Raw genomic sequence first — 18,406 nt, 5'->3', positions numbered from 1 at the left:
TTTGCAAAATAGCCAAGTTAATTGGAATTATTCCGATATTAACCCACCTTGCGCAAAGTTTTCCTTTTGGCTTAATTGTTTGTTTACACCTAGAAAGATAAGTGAATTTGTGCTGTTTCACTGTTTACGATCTGGAGAACAATAAAGTATTCCACAATCTATATATAAAACTCAATTTATGGATATGTACTCCCCAAATACACCCATTCTTTTTTCACTGAATATTTGCATAGCCGATAAAGTCTGACACATCGGACAACTGACAAAGCCAGTGAGGAGCACAGTCCATGGCGAATGGAGCATCTTCAGGGCGGAGTACTGGAGATTAAGTTAATTACAATTTCGCGCTGCTCTGGCAAAGTCAGCCAAGCTGGCCAAGCTGTACATGCTGGCAACCTGTAACGTGCAACTTGCAACCAGCAACTTGCAACATTGTAGCGATTGCCACTGAATACTTTGTGCTGAACTTGATCGCTGGGCCAGGGCAGTGTGGAAATGCCTATGCCATCGATGGCTATATATGTACGTTGACCAACTTTTGAAGACACCAAACAATACCCAGTGCAAGACGGTACACCCATTCTCCCATTCATTCATAGGTCGTCGACGTCTGGCACCCACGTAGCAAAACAAAGCAAAAAAGCGAAACTAAATCGTGATTTATGATGATTATATTTGATTTTCTCATTGTCTCTCACACCCCAAACATCCCAGATTCGGCTTCAAATCGTCCAAACATTTGGCTCTAACGAACGATTTTATTTTTGTTTTTATCTCATTGCAAATAAATAAAAATCAAAATTGGGACTCAATGGCAGTGGTGGTGGCCTGACCATGACCATGTTGCAGCTGCTGCAAATGCAGTTTTTCATCGAGTGGAAAAGCCCCCCCTACCACCAAAAAAAAAAAGGGAGCTCAAGTGCAGTTTCACTTTGGCTCTCCCTTCGGCGTTTAGGTTCCTCGTTGCAGTGTATTGGGGGGTCTGGGTCTGTAGGGCGCCGGGAAAGTTAATTAATTTTCCAGCGAAAGTTGCCTTAATTAATGCACATCAGCGACTGCATTTTGGGGGCATCTACTAAGCTCGCCAAGCATAAACTTTAATCCACCACGGCCAGCCAAGCCAGCAACCCCTTAAAGTTCGTATTACCAAAGTCCTGGCATTTGCCATTAGCAGCAGCGTTTTAAATTACAGTTTCACTTTTTAATTAGGCCCCGCCCGGGCCAGACGTCTATGCAAAGTCGAATAGAGAGCGCACCGGAGGCAGCAGCTCATGGAAAGGAAATTTTAATTAAACAGTCTGCGATAGGGTTGCCACAACCAGCAACAACAAAAAGCCCAAATAAAAACCAGCACATCGCACATCGCACAACGAACTCCAACGCGCCGGAGTCACACACAACTGCGAGTGCTGGTCAGTTGCGAAAAATGTTTCGAGGGCTTGGCCAGGAAAAGGAGGCGGGCCCATCCTTTTCAGGGGGTAAAATAAAAAAAAAAACATACAAGACTGTACTGGAAAACTAGAAATCTAAAGTGCTGCCAAAGTCCAAACTCATCAATGATTGGTATAGAAAAGAATGCATTCCTTTAAAATATGCAATTGTGAGTAAACCTCTAAAGCAAGACCACAAGTAAAATTCTTAAAAAATCTCGATCAGTTTATAAATGATTATTATCCTTAAAAATGATATGATATATGCTAAGTAAAAGCATAGAACACAAATAACTACCACTAAGCTCAAATTCAAGTGTTAAAGAACTCGTTCTTTTTACATTTTATTTACATTCTTGTTTTCCGCAGTGTAAGAGCCAGCGATGAACTAAGTCATTTGCAGACCTGACTGAGGGATTCGAATAGGGCACGGCATTCAGCTTTTGGCTCAGATCGCTTTGGCTCGCTTTGGCCGGGGTTCCTGGTTTAATAGCTTCGCTCTTGGCATTGAAATATTTATCATGTCGTGCTAATATTGCCCAGAACCTCGAGGACTGGACACGCTCGATTGGACACTTGGATAGGGCGCAGCTAGCTCTGGAGTAGCTGGCCAAAGTAAAAGCCAGGTCGCTTGCCTGGCTGGTTAGTGGTAGTCAGTCCGTCTATCTATGTATTCCAGAGAACCCCTCTTTCCCCTCTCTGAACTGCTTCTTGCGTTGCCCCTGTCATCATTGACACGCGAATTGCAAAAGTTAATTTAAGTAGTTTTGGCCAAAAGACGACAACACGGCAGGCCAACCAAACTGCACTGCACTCCCGAAGGCTCTGAGCTTCGGCTTTGGCTAGTCATGGGCAGATTTATATGGCCATTTGGCTAATGAATTGCGGCCAGAGGCGGAGGAAGAAATAAGAGCTGATCCATGGGCGCATATAAATCATGAGAACTCAACTTCGTTGCTGCCTTTAAAAACTTCGATTTCATTCCTGAGAAGCCAGATCATCGATGAGCTCGCTTTTTTTTTTCCAGCCATCAGCATATTTTGTTTGGGCCCGCATTAGTTGTTGTTTTTTTTCGAATGCCATTTGCTTATTTTTGTTGGCCATCTCGTCGCACGCCATGTGAATTATGTGGGAGTTTTGTTGGCCCTGCGCAAACATTTCAATTCGAATCGTTTGTAATTATTGCGCAAATGTGACAAGACAAACAGTTTGTTGAACACATGTCTGTGAGAAAGGCAAAACCCTCCGAATAAAACAGAAGAAACAACCTAAATGAATGGCAAGGTCACAAACAGCAGCGAGCTGAAACCCTTCGAAAAGGTTTCTTTTTTTCGGGGCTTTATGGCCGAAATAAGCAAAACAAAAAATGCGGGCCCCAAAGGAAATGCCCAGAATATACATGTACTGAGTCATCGCCAAGTCAAAAGATCTTGCAAAATAGGAAATAAGCATTAAGATCGCACTGCTAAACAAAGCGAGTCCCCACAAATTAAGGCAACGTCAAGCGGCGTGAAATGAAAAGGCAAAATTCGAAATAAATTCACGAGACGAATCGCCGCTAAAAGTTGAGCAAACGAAACCAGCCCCCCACACACCTCTCATAAACAAAACATATTTATATTTATATCGAGAATATTCTCCGAGCAGCATCCCATCTGATCTGATCCGATCCAATCCATCCACCGGGCAAGTAGCACACCAGGCATTTATTACATTTTTGACTCACAGAAATAATCAACGTGAAATATTTGGCACACATTCAACCAAAAGGAGAAAAAAAGGCGTTTGGGGCACGCGACGTTTGGCGGGGACTTGGCGTCCCGATCAATAAAAATAGCCACTCGCAATCCGCGGCAAGACGTGGGCGAGCATCATCATCATCATCTCTAGTATCCGAAACCGAATCGAAAACAACATCATCATCGCCGGATGATGGCCCGATGGAATGCCATCTATGCCACAGTTAAGAGGCAAACAAAGTGCAAGGACGTCCCAAGGGGCCCGTACTCATCCCAATCCACTCCCCCCTCCTCTTTTGGCTGGATATAAAAATATCTTCTACTCGGTATCTTTGGCCACTCCGCTCGCCAGAGGTGAATGAATCCGAAAATATTTCTGCACGCAAGTTGTGCGCGTAATTGCACGTTGCTGCACCTCGCTCTCGGTTATGGGAGTCACTCAGTCGCAGCCAGATTGGGATCCAGACTCTGTGGGCTGTGCGACGGCATCTTCTTCTGGCTTAACCCACATACAGGCAGGCAAACTTCCCTTTGCAACACATTCCTAGCGCTTTTACTGCGACTTGCTGATTGGCGGCGGCATCCCTGCTGCAGTATCTAACTGCATCTAAATGGAGTTGTGGGCTTCAGTTCCTTGAACCAGCCAGCCTAGGATCACTAGTGGATTCACTTAAGTAGTGAATATGACAGCATTGCTGCACTTCTGGAAAGTAACTAACTGTTACTTTCAGTAACGAGTAACGAGTAACGAGTGCCCAAAACTAAATGTGTCAAAAAACGTATATCAATCTTAAAAGTGCCTAGTATCTATAGTATTCATAGTATTCAGTTTGTCGAGAAGTACTATCAACTATTTTGCATACTGCTACACTGAAATAAATACCCAGTCCGGTTTCCCCTGCTCGCACACAAATGTCGCAGTTTATGGGCTCTAATATAAAATTCATTGCCTTTCTCGCCCGCTTCGCATTTTTCGCCGACTTGGCTCCTCGAAAATGCAGCAGCTCGCTAGACGCATTAGGGCCTGGGACATGGGACATCAGTTCACTTCCCTGCGGATGACATATGGCCAAGTGGGGATCTGCTTGCCTCCCAGCTCACATACCTGTGGTGGTGGCGGCGCGTCTTATTAGAATTTATGATTCCCATCTATTTTTTCTTTTTTTTTTTTGCTTTCTTCGGCGCCGTCGTTTCGTGGACTTTGGTTGACTTTGGTTTGCTGGCTGGCTGGCTGCCTTTGCCCAGCTGGCATTTACTCTTAGTTTATTATTTATCAGGCACTTTATGGAGCTCCGAACAGCACACGTATATATTTGCATTTATAATTTCAAATTGTTTATGGCCAAGCGTGAAAATGCCTCACAAGACAACAAGAAAATGGCAAAACTGCAAGCTAAAAAGAAAAACAGAAAAGTGGGCAGCAACAAATCTTTTCCTAATGCATGAAAATTTAATGTGCATGACGCATCCGACACATGAACTAAAGAACTGCATATATTTACAACTCATAAACTAATTGAATTCGATTATTCAGCACTTGGAGTGGATAAGCCCCGGATTTGCAAAAACTTTCCCACCCACTCAGCAGTTTATAAAGATAAAAACACAGCTGCGATCAAAATCAAAGCAGCGTTCGTATAAAAACAAACAAAAATTTAATGTTTGTACAACTAATGAACCTTCAATTGGCTTAATTATGAAAACAGTTGCTTAATGCCTGAAGATTAATTAATGACAAATTTGGTCGGTTGTATCACAATTAATGGGACAGCTGATCTAATAAATTACCTGTCCCTTGATTTTGCAATCGTGAGCATGTGCAAATAAATACCTAATACGTTGCGCTTATCAATGAAAATCGAATGCAATGACTAAGAGAATTCTATTTCACAGCAATAAATCTATTATTAATGAACGAAACGCTACGCTGGATGCCCACGTAGGCGAAACAAAGCCCAAATATTTTGCATATTTCAAAATCATATTTACGAGCTCGACGACTCCAATCAATTAACGCATTAACATGGTTTTTTATTATGTATCGCATTCAAATTGGGCAAATCGGCGGTAGCCAGTGCGAAAAAACTTGTTCTCGGCGCCATTACCAAAAAAGAAAAGTAAAAAACAGCGAACTACACAAATGTTTCCAACGTGGGCGATCGATCCTAAAGTGAGTAAGTATTATAACTTAATTAGCTGGCTAGCGATTTGCACAGTTGCTTGAATGGAAATCAAATATTTTCGTTGCGCATTGTTAAGTGTTTACGGTAAATATTTAGCTGTGTATATATTTTTGGCCCATTGCATAACTTGTTTTGTTTGCAATTTCTTTCAAAGAGTGCAAAATTCATTTGGGCTTTTGTTATTGAAATCGCTGATTAGTGCGTTAAGCACTTTTACTTTTTTCGAACCAAAGACAATGCCTCTTGATATACAAATGGGATTTCAATTTCTCACATTTTTAGGCCCGAGGCCCTAACTAAGCGAAATTTGTTTATAGCTTGAACATTAAGTATTTTTCATTAATCAAGCGCAAAGGTAAGTTGCATTATAACATTCGAGGGAAATTAATTGGGGCGCATCAGGGTTCGTCTATAACAAATAGTCGCTATTTCTGCTGAATATGTTCGTTTTCGCTGTAAACATTTGCATGCACATCAAAAGTAACTGTAACCAAATGTTTGCCCGGCCAGCAAAAAGTAACAAACAACCAGCAGACGAGACAAGCAACAACAGCAACAAAAGATCAAAATCAATTGAAAAATTGTTTGGCGAAATGGTAAGACCAAATCGAAGATGCAAAATGTGTGTGCGCAGCATGCAGCAACGGGACAAAAGGAGGGAACAGCGAGTGGCCAGCGGAAGAAACAAACCAACCAACCACTCCCGGACCAATGCAGATGTTGCAGTTGCAGTTGCAGCAACTGCTGCTGCTGTTGCAGTTTCTAAATGCCGCCGCGCACCAATTCACCGACAGTGAGGCAGGCACAGGCAGCGAGAATGCAAACTTTGCATAATTTATGGCAATCAATTTCGCGTGAACATCAACACGGTTGCAACGCAAAGAGATACAAAGCCGGGCTAAAAGCAAAACGCAAAGATGGCGAAAAGGAAAAGAAGAAATTGTGGCAACAGCAACGGCAACTGCATGCCATCCGTCTATCGAATGCCACTATCAACTTATTTAGTTCTACTTAAATGTTTACTTTCATCAATTCGCAACGAATGCGACTGCCAGCGGTGCAATGTCAATTGGCTGCGGATCGAATCGGATCGGCTTGGATATTGTCTGATGTGGCTTTTTGGTCACAAAACTGTAGCTGGTCAAGAGCGACTAAGACTCTCTAGTCGCCACAACAGGATGCCCGCCATCGCATCTACAGATACATTCACTTTGCCAACCTCGCTCGCTTAGTGGAGGAACACTTTTCGCTAAAAACAAAAAAGTGAAAAAATCATGGAGTACGATTTCGCCTGGCCCTAATCTAATTGCCATCGCCTAACCCCATTTCCCAGTTCTCCAATTGCAACTTAGAACTTTCACTCGCAGCCTTGCCCAGCGAATCAACCAACTGCAATTGTCTTGCACTTGCGAGAGGATGGTTTTGAGTTCTCCTGACTCAAAATACATATCATTTTACATAATAAATTTAATGCCCCACAATCGGATCTCCTTTGTCTGCAATTTGGAAGCAGCAGCGACACAGGTGCCTGCCGCATTGTGTCTACTGTAGTTATCAAATAAATACTAAGCACTTTAGTCAAACTCTACTCTACTTCCATTCTGCTTGAGTGCCGTCTACACTGGCGTTATGCATTCACCGTTGCTTTTGGCCCACTTACTAACAACACTTACTTACGAAAACTGAAAACTGAAAAAGAAAAACAAAACTTGAACGAAAAAACCCAAGTTTTTCCTGATTTATGTCCGAACAAATTGTGTGTTGGCTTGGCGTTTTCCGTATGCGACATGATTTAGCTAAATTATGTTGTGATTTTTTGATATGTACAATGAAAACGAATGAAAACGGTTCCTCTCCTCTGCGATTAAAATCAGGAATATGCCGAGGTCGTTATTAATTTTCCCACTTATGAACGCTTTCCCGCCTGATTAACCCCATCTGTGTGAGGTTCAAATCCGCCAGCTTCTATGCATCTTGCAGCTGAACCGCATCGTTTACAGTTGGTATCCGTTGCACGCAACAGATGGAAATAGATGGGAAATTGTGAAAGAGTTTTAATCAAAGTGGGAACCGCTTGCTGCTCCTCCGTTTGATATCTTTCTCGCAACTGCCTTGACACGCAATTGAGCAGCAGTTCCGACCCAGGGCCAAAAATAAATCTCGAAGAGATTCTTTATTTCGAAATAAATGTATCTTTGGGTGGGGGAAGAAATTGGGGCCAAAAGCGTGGCAGTCGAGATGAAAATCCATGCGTGCACTTGACGCCGCTGAACCCACAAATTGGTCGTGTCATTAGGCAGATATTGATTTGAATTTATTGGCAATTCAATTAACTCTAACCGAATGATCGGGGGCTGGCTTCAATTATTTTCCCTCTATTTTTTATCGATAGGAAGGGTGAAGTTTTTGCCGCTGCAGACATTAATTGTCTGGCAGCTGGCGCATTACAATGCGGAAATGCAGTTGAATCGAATGGATCCGAATGGAATGGAATCGAACGCACTTCACACGCAAATAAACAGGCAGTTGTTTGTTGGTTGGTCTGGAAGTTATCTTCGGGATGCACGGCAGCAATTTATTCTCCATCGAGGGGTGAAGAAAGTGAATAGTGAACTGGGCATATTGAATGGGGGGAGAACTGCGAACTGGGAATGGCGAGCAGTTATGCAAATCAGCAGGTAGTCTCCCCCGGAAAGGTAGAGAAGAAACAGAACCATAGGTCGGTCATTCACCGCACGATTCACAAGTATCCATGAGATACGCGCAACTCGCATGCAATTTGCGGCATTAGAATATGCGCACATGAATAGATAGAAAGGATCCTTTCGTTGTGTTGACCACGAATGAATGGAGCAGATTTCCATTTAACCGCCGCACATTGTGCACATTCATTAGACAACTGAAATATAATTGCAAGTAAGGTTGCCTTTGCTGCTGATGGGAAAGCTGGGTGAAAATAATGGCAACAAATAACCGAATAACGCCCGTGAAACACAATAAACATTCACAAAAGAAATGTGTAAATATCACTTAAAAACGAAAATGAAAGTGAAACCGTTTTCATTCATCCATTCAGACATATGAATCTGAAAAAATAGATGAGAAAGTTCAATATAACTCGGGTGAAAGAGTTGTCGTATCATTTAGAAAAGCTTGGTGTGTTCACATCGATTTCAATTTCCACAACCATCGATCTGTGCAGCTAACTATCCCATCATCTAGATGGCCGTGTACTTTCAGTACCAATGTCACTGTTGATTGCATAATCACCTGACCGTCACTAATTCCTACGTAATTGGAAAGCCATAATGTCAGAGTCTTTGTGCCGGTCGTTCGGGCCCTCCTCCCATCGCATAATGCATCGCATCGCATCGCCTTGCATCGCCTCATATGCCATGCACCACATCTGTTGCAACTTATTAATTTTTGGGGCCAACAACCGTTCCGAGCTGCAAGCGAAATGCCCAAATAGCAACCCACAACAAAGCAGCTTACACTCTTAAGTGTTGGGCCGAGGCTAAAACTAAACGCTATTAAATTTTACACACGGTTTCACTGCAGTTCGAATGCGTTTTTCATGAGCTCTCCGCTCGGCATGTTTTTTTTTTTATAGCTCCCAGCCAGCCAGCTAAGCTGCAGTGGCAATGGGTTTGGATTTTTGAGTCAGCTCTGGCGCTGGTCTGGGCCATTGTTTTGCAATTTTGTTTCATTTTGGCCCAGAGAGAGGGGAATCGAGGGGAGATGCTGATGATAATGAATGATGAGCCAGCCGAACAACTGCCACAATACCTATTGAGTAATTACAAAAATTTTAAAGTTTAATTAAAATTGTGTAAATAATCGCATTTGTTTGGCTTTGTTAACGTTGGCGGGTGTTACCGTTGCGAAAACGAAAGTGCCATCAAATTATGATGCGCTCTATTGTGGGAACAACAGCTGTCTTTTGACAAGCTCACCGCCTGTTTGCCACTCGATGAATTTCAAATGCTCGTCATTGACGTGACAAAGTATCTGAATGGATCCTATGAGTAATGGCAGGGAGTGAAAATCATCAAACAGATTGATCACTTCATTTAAAATTGCACCAATATATTTCTTATCTAAAAAACAAAGAGCAAGATACTTTGCAGCGAGACACTTGTCTGAACAATCAATGATTTATAAAAAGAACCCAATTGTAAAAACTAAAAAACTGATTCTTATGTTTATCCAAGTGCGGAATTGTCACTTACCTTGTAAACCTCCGAGAAGAATCCCGATCCAATTTTCTCCTTGACGAAGTCATCCACGGAGTATAATGCTGAGACGGCGGTGCGCAGCGCCCGACACGAGCTGCCGGTGACCAGGCGATCCGATGATATGGTCCGCGTCACGGGCGCCGGCGGAAGACCATTTCCGATCCAGCCGCCGTTGTGGAGCGGCTGATGTTTCACTGGTGCTTCCGCGGTGGCGTCTCCATTGGTCGATGTTGTTGCGGTGGTGGTGGCGGTGGCGCACATACCCGCTGTGCTCGGCCAGATGAAGGGGGAGGCGGCCGCAGAGTCCACCTGGTCCACCGATAATCCGCAGATCTCCGACGGCGGGCCGGGTCCACTGTGCTGATTCAGGCTCATGTTTATCAGCTACGACGTATGTTGCTGTCGTAACCGGATGTGTGTGTGAAGTTGGTTTAAGTTTTGTTTTTTTGGCGTTGGACGCCCTTGCCTTGCCTGCTTGTTGTGGGGGTGATGGATCTCTGGGGATCAAGTTTGGAACTGTATGCTTTGGCTAATGCTGATGTTCTGTGGGCTACACCATGGTGTCGTCCATGGTAAGACAATAGTTGGCGGATTGACGCGACGGTTAGACGGGCACGATTTGTTCAACGGATGATATTTTTTAAGTGTTTGTTTATGGAACGCAGCACGAGACATTTATGGGACCCATAGGTCCGAATTTGACAACTTTAAAATTTTTGAAACAGGAAAAAAATTGGGGAGAACTAAATAGCAATCACACTGTTTGCTTGCTTCGTAATAGAGAAACTTGTGTACTTAGTTGTTGGGTATTTGGAATGCATTTGATTGTTCTTCGATTCTTGGCACGTTGCAGTTGTGTTGGAAGCTGCACTGGAAGCGCTCGCAGTTGGAAGTCTGGAAGAAATGCAGGCAATAGTTAAAAGTTAATAAAATTCAATCAAACTCGTCGCTGCTCTAATGAAATGTAAATAAATAAATATATTTGCTCGAAAAACCAGCGAAGCGGGCCACGTGATCAACATTTCTGTGTTTATTCCTTTTTTATGGGGTGCAAATTAAAATACTTCAAAGAATTCGCTTTATTTTCTGTTGTCACGCGCCACTCAAAGTAATATCCCAGTGTCAGCAATAAATTCTAGAAAATAGGAACACAAGATATTTACAAAGTATAAAGGGGCAGAAATCCAGACAAGGCAATTTATAAAGCCCTAATAAATGGTGTATTTGATTGGGATCAGATTCTTACTCGGAACAAGCTGATAAGTTATTTCGAAAAAACTTAAGCCACTTCATCAGATTAAAGTACTACGAAATCGGTGCTTCAACAGCGGCTTTATTTATTTATCATTCCTGTTTTTGGTAGACATTTTGCATTAGCACATGGCGAAAAAAAAAACATCGTAAGCTAACAAAACTAACAAGAATGAATTAATCGACCCCGCTCGAAATTGCTAATAAATATTCAGGGTCAAAGTCGACAACATTGGCGAAGTTTTGCTTATCAGCTGGCTCTTGCGGTGTGATAGCCGCTTAATATATGTACAGGTATTTGTTGCCATTTGATAAGGCGGCCTTTTCAAGTGCGATAAAACACACAAACTATCAAATGTACCCAAAGCCAGACGACTTCATTCAGCATTTGCTTTTTGCTTTTTTCGAACAAACAATGTAATTTAGCAGCAATTTGGTTATCATTTCGCTTACTTTTGTCGTCGTCGTTTGTTTTTCGTCGGGGGCAAATGAGTTCAGTTCATCAGCAAATAATTCAGATAAACACGATCACTAAAACCTTGGCCTCGCACTTGAAAACTACGTCCGTTTTGAGTGGCTTCAAGGAGTTAGTTACATTCGGCAAAGGGAGGTCGCTGCAGAGTGCCACAATCGGAAAAACACCACCACCCACCGCGAAGTGTTCAGTTCCACTTTTGAGATAAGTTCGGAAATGATATAACCAAATATTTTTTTGCTTGCTATTAGACCGGCGAACAATGGCAACAGGTTGGAATTTTTTGATTTGCCATTCCTTATCGCAATAACCACATATATATTCGATGATAAGATACCGAGAAATAGCTTTTGGGCGACACAACAAAATTGAATTTGGCTCGTAAAGGATCATGCGAGTGGCGAAAAGGCGATCATGCCCACAGAGATAACAGCTCAAAGCCACAAAGAGCTCACAATTAAAACTATAACAAAATAATTACACCAAATTTCGACATAATGATAATGATAGAGGCGAACGGACACAGAGCTCTCACTTTTCCGCTGCTGGCCAAAGTCAAAATAAAACTCAAATTACCAAGCACATTTTTGCACTCGGCAAATAAACGGGGGAAGTTATGCGAATTGGGATTTGCTATTTGCCATTTTGGCATTTTCTGTATGTCTTTCCTTCTCTTGCAAAATCTGTCCAAATAGCCAGTTGAAGTCAAAGCCGGCAGCAGGCCATAATTAGGGTCAATTGCGGCTAACCGCCGCCAATCGACGACAACGAAAGCTTTTGGCCAAATGAAGCGGCCGGGGAAAAGGTGCTACACTTCATTAGGCGCCATGACAAACGAAGAGTTGCAGCGAAAAGTGGGCTTGTGGCTGCGACTTAATAGCGCCCAAGGATCGACCCACCACGCCCCCAGAATACAGTTGTCCAATTACAGGCGGCTCTTTGTCAAATTATCTCGTTTTGAGCTGTGAAATGAATACGTGCTATCTTCCCAAGTCAGCTGTGAAAGTTTTCATACACCCTAATGAGTTGCAAAGTTTATTTTTTTTAAATTGTAATCATTAAACACGGCTATCATGGTGAAGAGTTAGCTGGGGAGAGAGTGACTATCATCGATGGAGAGGAAAATCCATTTCGTGGCCCATAAAAATGAGTTTAGCACGCTCCGCGAAACTAAGTCAAGGCCCCAAGCAACGATTTTCGTTACCAATTTGGGTGAGCAAATCTATCGAGTCGAGAAAAACACTTAAGCGGTCGCTTTTATTCGACTCTTGCATACATTTATTTTCCCATCACGTTTCCAACTATATACATATGTATTCCGCGTGAAAAGCCGCCGCAGCAAAGCATCAAAATATTTATGTTTCAATAGGAATGGCAGCCAAACAAAGGTCAGTCCGCATCCGTGGTTGTTGCCAAACATATGGAAAATAGATGATGGGCCCCACAACACCGGAATGCTGCAATCTTAAAAGTCAGCAGTTCCACGAAGATTAAATGCCCTAAAGGCAGGTAGCAGCTGAATATAATTTAAAAATCTAAAAACAAAAAAGGCGGAACACGACGAGGTGCAATAAATTTAGGCAATTTTAGAAAATACATCTTGTGGTGGCGCAAGAACTGAAAACTCAAGAAATCACGTTCAAAACAACAGAAACAACAAGTTGTCTTGGGCAAGAAAGTTTCTTTCTATATCTGAAACTTGGTGGGATTCTAAAACGACTTAAGAACAACTTTTCTTCAAATATTAACTCTACTAATCGTTCCAAATCGAGGCTATTTAATTAATACATTTGCTAAAATGTTTGCTAGAGAGAAACCAATGAAATTAATTTCAGCACACCACTTATCGCCGTTTGCGTTCGATGGCGTTTATGGCATTTTCCAAAACGAATGCTAAACCGTTAACCGCCACAAGGTTCGAGTCAATAAACCGCTGCCGACTGCGGTGACTTTGTTGCCGTGCTGCGAGATCAAGTTGCATTTTTATGGGGCCAAGGGTCGTCGTGGCCACCACCGTCTTCATCATCATCACCAACTCATCATCAGCAGCAGCATCATCGTGGTATCTTCGCCTACGTAGACGCATGCCAGGAGAATTGTGTGCAATGCACACTGCGTCGTTACAGCTAGGCCATTAAAGAGGCATAAATCTTGGTTATGAAATTGGAAATGATTTGCTGTGCCAGACACTTTCAAGTAGGGAGCATGTAGCGCACCGAGAACTGACGCGTTCAGGAAGCGTCTTGCGTTTAGAGCCCCCAAAAAAGCGTTAATGAAAAGGAAAGTTGGTCAGCGGCAGAAAAAATGCCACTCATTGCCGTGTAGAAAGAAAAACAAAGACGAGGAGACGGCGAAAAGAAGCCAAGGCAGCTCAAGAAGAAGAAATTTCTATAAACAAAGAGATGAGACGCCGAGGCAGAGCAAAATTATCAAAGAACAACAAAAACCGAGAAACACAAAAAAAAAAAGAAGTGGAAAATGGGACATGGCACACTCTTGGGCCCACAGAAACAACAAAGACTGAATGAAATTCATGTCGTTGTCGCGCTCATAAATTCTTCTACGCCTATATATCGCTGGCTATCTGAGAGATACAGATACACCCACACTCGGAAAAACTACCAACTCATTCAGCCGGCGAGGTGCTGGCTGCATCCGCTCTCTACCTATCTGTATGCCTACTTATAAAAAAGAATCTATGCATGTTAATTTTGTGTATTTTGAATAAATTCCAAGCCCATCGAAGGTGTGAGGAGCCAGTTATCGTTAGTTTTTTTTTTATTCTCGCGAGTCTGGAGTTTAGATTCCAGAGGCCCTACAACAAGTGATTCACGCAACGAAATGGAAAGCGAGGAGAAATATGTGCGTATACAAATCTACCAAATAAATTCAAAAGCAATGGAATGTTCGGCTGAAAGCATAAGATAAGCTTAATTAGCCGGGCAGACAACAAATTTCACTTTCCTTCGGTACAGAACCGTCGTTTTCTAAACTATTTCTGAATGTCCAACGATTACTGCGCCATTTAGGCATTTCGACTAATTGGCAGCCAGTTGGCTTTCGGGGGGAGGGCACTCACGTGCCGCCCATCGATCCGAAGCAAAACTATACGCCTTAAAAATAAAACCCACTAAATGAACTTTAGGATCGAAGAAATCCAACTAGAACGTCAACAAAAACGAAAAACCAAATGGGTTTATTTTCAGACTCAAGTGCAAGTCCCATAAGAAGATCGAACACAACAAAACACTTGATGAATGCAGCCGAAGGAGGTGCAAAAATCGAACAACAACAAATACAATGGGAGGAAGGGCGCGTAGAGTGAGCACAAATCGTTTCGTTTATTTTATTTGTTTTATTCCCCTCTATGCGGGCACACACAAATGAAAACAAATTAGCTTAGGCAGCATTAACAGCCGGCTGCCAAGGGCGGAAGTACGGGGGAGTTTACTGTTAATTTTATAAACACCACGAAAGACCACAACGAAAAAAAAAAAAAGAAAACACCACAAAAATGCAGCAGTAGCAACAGCCAACAGCCAACAACCACCAAACCGGCAAAATCCCAATAGGGCAGCTGCATTTCGGGTGGAAACCCAAGTGGAATGTGCATTCGAATTGGGAGCTATAGCTTCTCGATCCCCGGATAATGAGCCGTGAACATCTGTCGCAGTTTTACGTGGAAAACTGTCTTTCCGCTGAATCGACTGAATCGGAAAAAAAAGGGAGAAACTGAAACTGAAGAGAGAGCGAATGCTGGGAAAACCAGCACCAACATCGGAAGCATCTTCATCATAACTTGCAAATGTGTTTGTGTTATTTTTACATTTCCGCTGCTTACGAAAATATTTACGCTCCCCTTCGCACCAGACCTTCCCCATTTCGAATTTCAAATTTCAAATTTCGAATTCCAGACGCTCGCACACACGCACGTGCTAGAGATGAGCCAGATTTCCGAGTGCATCGCATGGTGACAACAGGTTCGATTCAAATGAATATGCAAATGATTCTGCTGAGCTCAGAAAAAAGGAAGCATTTACTTTTCAAATTAGATCATATGCTATAATATTCGAAACAGATGTTAAAAAGTAACTACTAAGTTTACTTTAAATTTAGCATTAATAAACGCAATGCAAATAAATATTTCCTACGTTTTCATAAATTCAAAACATAATAAAACAAGAGTAGGTTAAAATATAAAACTGCCAAACTATTTACCCTCAGTCAATCATCAATTCTAAATGTTTAAATAGACAATGGTACATGACAATTTTGCATTTCCCGATACGAAATTATATTTGTGTTTTTATCTCGGGAGAACCTTGAAAACCATTTTGTATCAAGATGCAGCGAAAGCAGCGGGTGGCAACTTTTGGCAGGCAGTGTGCGAAAGCTAAGGTCAGGCCCATCTCTAGGTTGCTTCCGCACACAGACACGCACGCACACAGCGATGGGGAAATGCCAACGATAACACAGGCCTAATCCATTTAATTCTGGCTTTTAACCGATTTCTTCTAATACTATTTATTTACCCGTTTGGTTTTGGCGACTGCTCTCTCTCTCTCTCTCCGTTCTTATTGCCGTGTGGCCATAATCCAATTATGCTTGTGTTTGTATGTATGTGTCTGCTCTCTATTGCAATTGCAGTTATTCGCATCCGCCGTGGTATGCAACCCACACATTCGCACTCGCGCACTCACACGCACCCGCAGACATCACAAATGCGAGGACCGAAAATCCTGAGCGTCAACAAAATAAATATAGCTTTGGTGTTTTAAAATAGGTTTTCACTCGATTCTGCGTTTGCTGTCTCGTCTTGTTTATGTGCACTCGTCGTTGGTTGTGTGTACTTGTTTTTTTTTTTTAAGACGCGACTGTCCATTCAACATTACCACTCCGCCGACGCAGAGCGAAATTATAATTTGTTAACCGATTCACTGGCACTGCTCCAATGGGCTATAGCCGATGATCCAGTCTGGAATGGAGCTAAAGATATGTTGCTTTCATTTATGTCTGCACTCGCGAAAAAGCGTCCACAAATTAACAGTTCTTCGGGAGCGACGCGCAGCTAAACGTCCGACTTTGTTTTCCGACTCGATTAGAGTGACCGTTGTGGGATGGTGCAAAAAAGTAGAGAGCCCTCGCTGAGACCGATAACAAAAATACCAGATGTGCGATATACACTATCGATAACAAGCACAAGTTCTTAATTTTAATTTAAACCCATTATATAACGGGCTTTCGTGTTTTATTTAACAAATAATGAATAAAATGCGGCTACTTCTTCTTGATGTACTTCATGTACTTCTTGGCGTTGAAGTTGTCCTCCACCTCCTCCATGATCTTGACCTTCTTGCGCGGTTTGCGGGCCTCCAATCTCGCTCTGCGCTCCGCATCGGTTAAGGTGCTCAGATCCAAGGGAAGCTAGTAGATGGTATACGTTAATTATGGTTTCGTGCACTTATAGTAGCTAGCATTACCTTGATAATCTTCCTGGGCTCGTGATAGCGGATGTTTATCGTGGATCCATCGGGTTGCACCACAACTGTGGGATATAGCCGGCAGTAAACCGAGCGATGCAGTCTCGTAACCGCCGTCGTAGCCGATGAGATGCAGCGTATTTGCTGAACAGCGTGTGGCAACTGTTTCAGCAACATTTTAATTGATAATCACAATATTTACAAGGTTTTAACTAAAAGAAGAGCTGCACTTAAATCGTGTTTTTGCTGCCAGGCAGCTGATAGTGTGACCAACATGGGGGTACGATTTAAATACTCCAAAATCTCTGGTAGCCCTGGTTCAGTTTCCACATTACGTGGTATTTCCACCAGCTCTGGTCACACTCGTACTCAAAGTGTAAGTGTTGGTTGCAGAGGCAGAAATTCATATTTTTCTCCTTAAAAATATAAGTATGTTACGTTAAAGCCTGCAAAAGTAATAAAACAAGGCGCACTGTTGGGCTACAACATAGATTCGTTTGCACGCCTCGAGGAAAGGACTGCAAACGCGTTTTTAGTTTGAAGGAGCCACAGCAGATTGAAAAAATTACATAATTTTTGCGAGCATAACTCGCCGTGCGTAATGTCGATAGTTTGTAACTAAAAAAAGCAGAGGATACATTTCAACTAACGGGAATATCGCTGCACAGCTCCAGAACACCAAGAAAGCACTTACCACCTCTTTAGACCCACAAACCTAACCTCATCCGTTTTTGTTGTTGTCTTGCAGTATCTGTGCAGAATGGCCGCCCGCCGTATCGCCCAATCCTCGATCAACTGGTCCGCTCTCGCCGAGCGCGTGCCCGCCAACCAGAAGAGCAGCTTCGGCGCCTTCAAGACCAAGTCGGACATCTATGTGCGCGCCGTGCTGGCCAATCCCGAGTGCCCACCCCAGATCGATTGGGCCAACTACAAGAAGCTGGTGCCCGTGGCCGGACTCGTCGATAGCTTCCAAAAGCAGTACGATGCCCTGAAGGTGCCCTATCCCCAGGACAAGGTGTCCTCCCAGGTGGATGCCGAGATTAAGGCGTCGCAGAGCGAAATCGATGCCTACAAGAAGGCCTCGGAGCAGCGCATCCAGAACTACCAGAAGGAGATCGCCCATCTGAAGTCGCTGCTGCCCTACGAACAGATGACCATGGAGGACTACCGCGACGCATTCCCCGATAGCGCACTCGATCCCCTCAACAAGCCCACCTTCTGGCCCCACACTCCCGAGGAGCAGGTCGGCTACAAGTCCAAGGAGCAGCTGGAGGCCGAGGCCCAGGGACACCACTAAACCGGAGGGCGCGAGGAGCACTCTGACTCTGGCTTCGTTGGTCGTCTGTTCGATTCGAAATGTAATCCGCGTTGAAGTAAATTACCCAAATTAAATTCATTTCAAATGACAGTTACAGTGTCTAATTTGCATTTGTCGTCTATATGACATCTGATTGGGTGGATATGCAAGATAAAGATAATGGGTTCCGTAAATCAAAATAAAGAACTTTGGAATAAGTTGAGAAAACAGTCGAGTTGAGACAGCCCAATCCACTGTAAATGATCGCCGGTCCTTGCAGTTTTTTAACCTAATGCAGAGAAAGCAATTCCAC

The 18,406-nt window shown here is 43.0% G+C and overlaps 3 protein-coding genes across 6 annotated transcripts in view; 1 reads left to right on the top strand and 2 right to left on the bottom strand.

Annotated features, from left to right (window-relative positions):
• Window positions 1-10,328, bottom strand: part of LOC6727495 — a 42,713-nt gene extending 32,385 nt beyond the window's left edge. For 2 of the 3 annotated variants that reach the window (XM_016176426.3, XM_016176428.3), the window contains exon 1: window positions 9,585-10,328. In XM_016176426.3, coding sequence (XP_016034081.1) covers window positions 9,585-9,965 — 381 coding nt within the window. In that variant the 5' untranslated portion in view covers window positions 9,966-10,328. The remainder of the gene's footprint in view (window positions 1-9,584) is intronic. The other variant, XM_016176427.3, reaches the window with a different exon arrangement.
• Window positions 10,329-16,522: 6,194 nt separating this feature from the next.
• LOC6727494 (39S ribosomal protein L55, mitochondrial) lies at window positions 16,523-16,973 on the bottom strand. The gene is made up of 2 exons (XM_002102838.4): window positions 16,797-16,973; window positions 16,523-16,740 (listed from the first exon to the last, which is right to left on the bottom strand). Exons 1-2 carry the CDS (start codon window positions 16,971-16,973, stop codon window positions 16,594-16,596), a joined length of 324 nt encoding a protein of 107 aa, XP_002102874.1. The 3' UTR covers window positions 16,523-16,593.
• Window positions 16,974-17,038: 65 nt separating this feature from the next.
• On the top strand, window positions 17,039-18,204 carry LOC27206449 (ATP synthase subunit d, mitochondrial). Of its 2 annotated transcripts, none has more exons than XM_016175567.3 (2): window positions 17,039-17,172; window positions 17,545-18,204. In XM_016175567.3, the coding sequence occupies exons 1-2, from the start codon at window positions 17,071-17,073 to the stop codon at window positions 18,091-18,093; spliced, it is 651 nt and encodes a 216-aa protein (XP_016034079.2). In that variant the 5' UTR covers window positions 17,039-17,070; the 3' UTR covers window positions 18,094-18,204. The 2 variants fall into 2 exon arrangements, with proteins under 2 accessions (XP_016034079.2, XP_016034080.1); XM_016175568.3 differs by having other exon boundaries at window positions 17,128-17,225.
• Window positions 18,205-18,406: the final 202 nt, after the last annotated feature.

This window comes from Drosophila simulans, chromosome 3R, assembly GCF_016746395.2.
Source record: "Drosophila simulans strain w501 chromosome 3R, Prin_Dsim_3.1, whole genome shotgun sequence".
Lineage (NCBI taxonomy): Eukaryota > Metazoa > Arthropoda > Insecta > Diptera > Drosophilidae > Drosophila > Drosophila simulans.
This window is presented reverse-complemented; position numbering and strand designations above follow the sequence as displayed.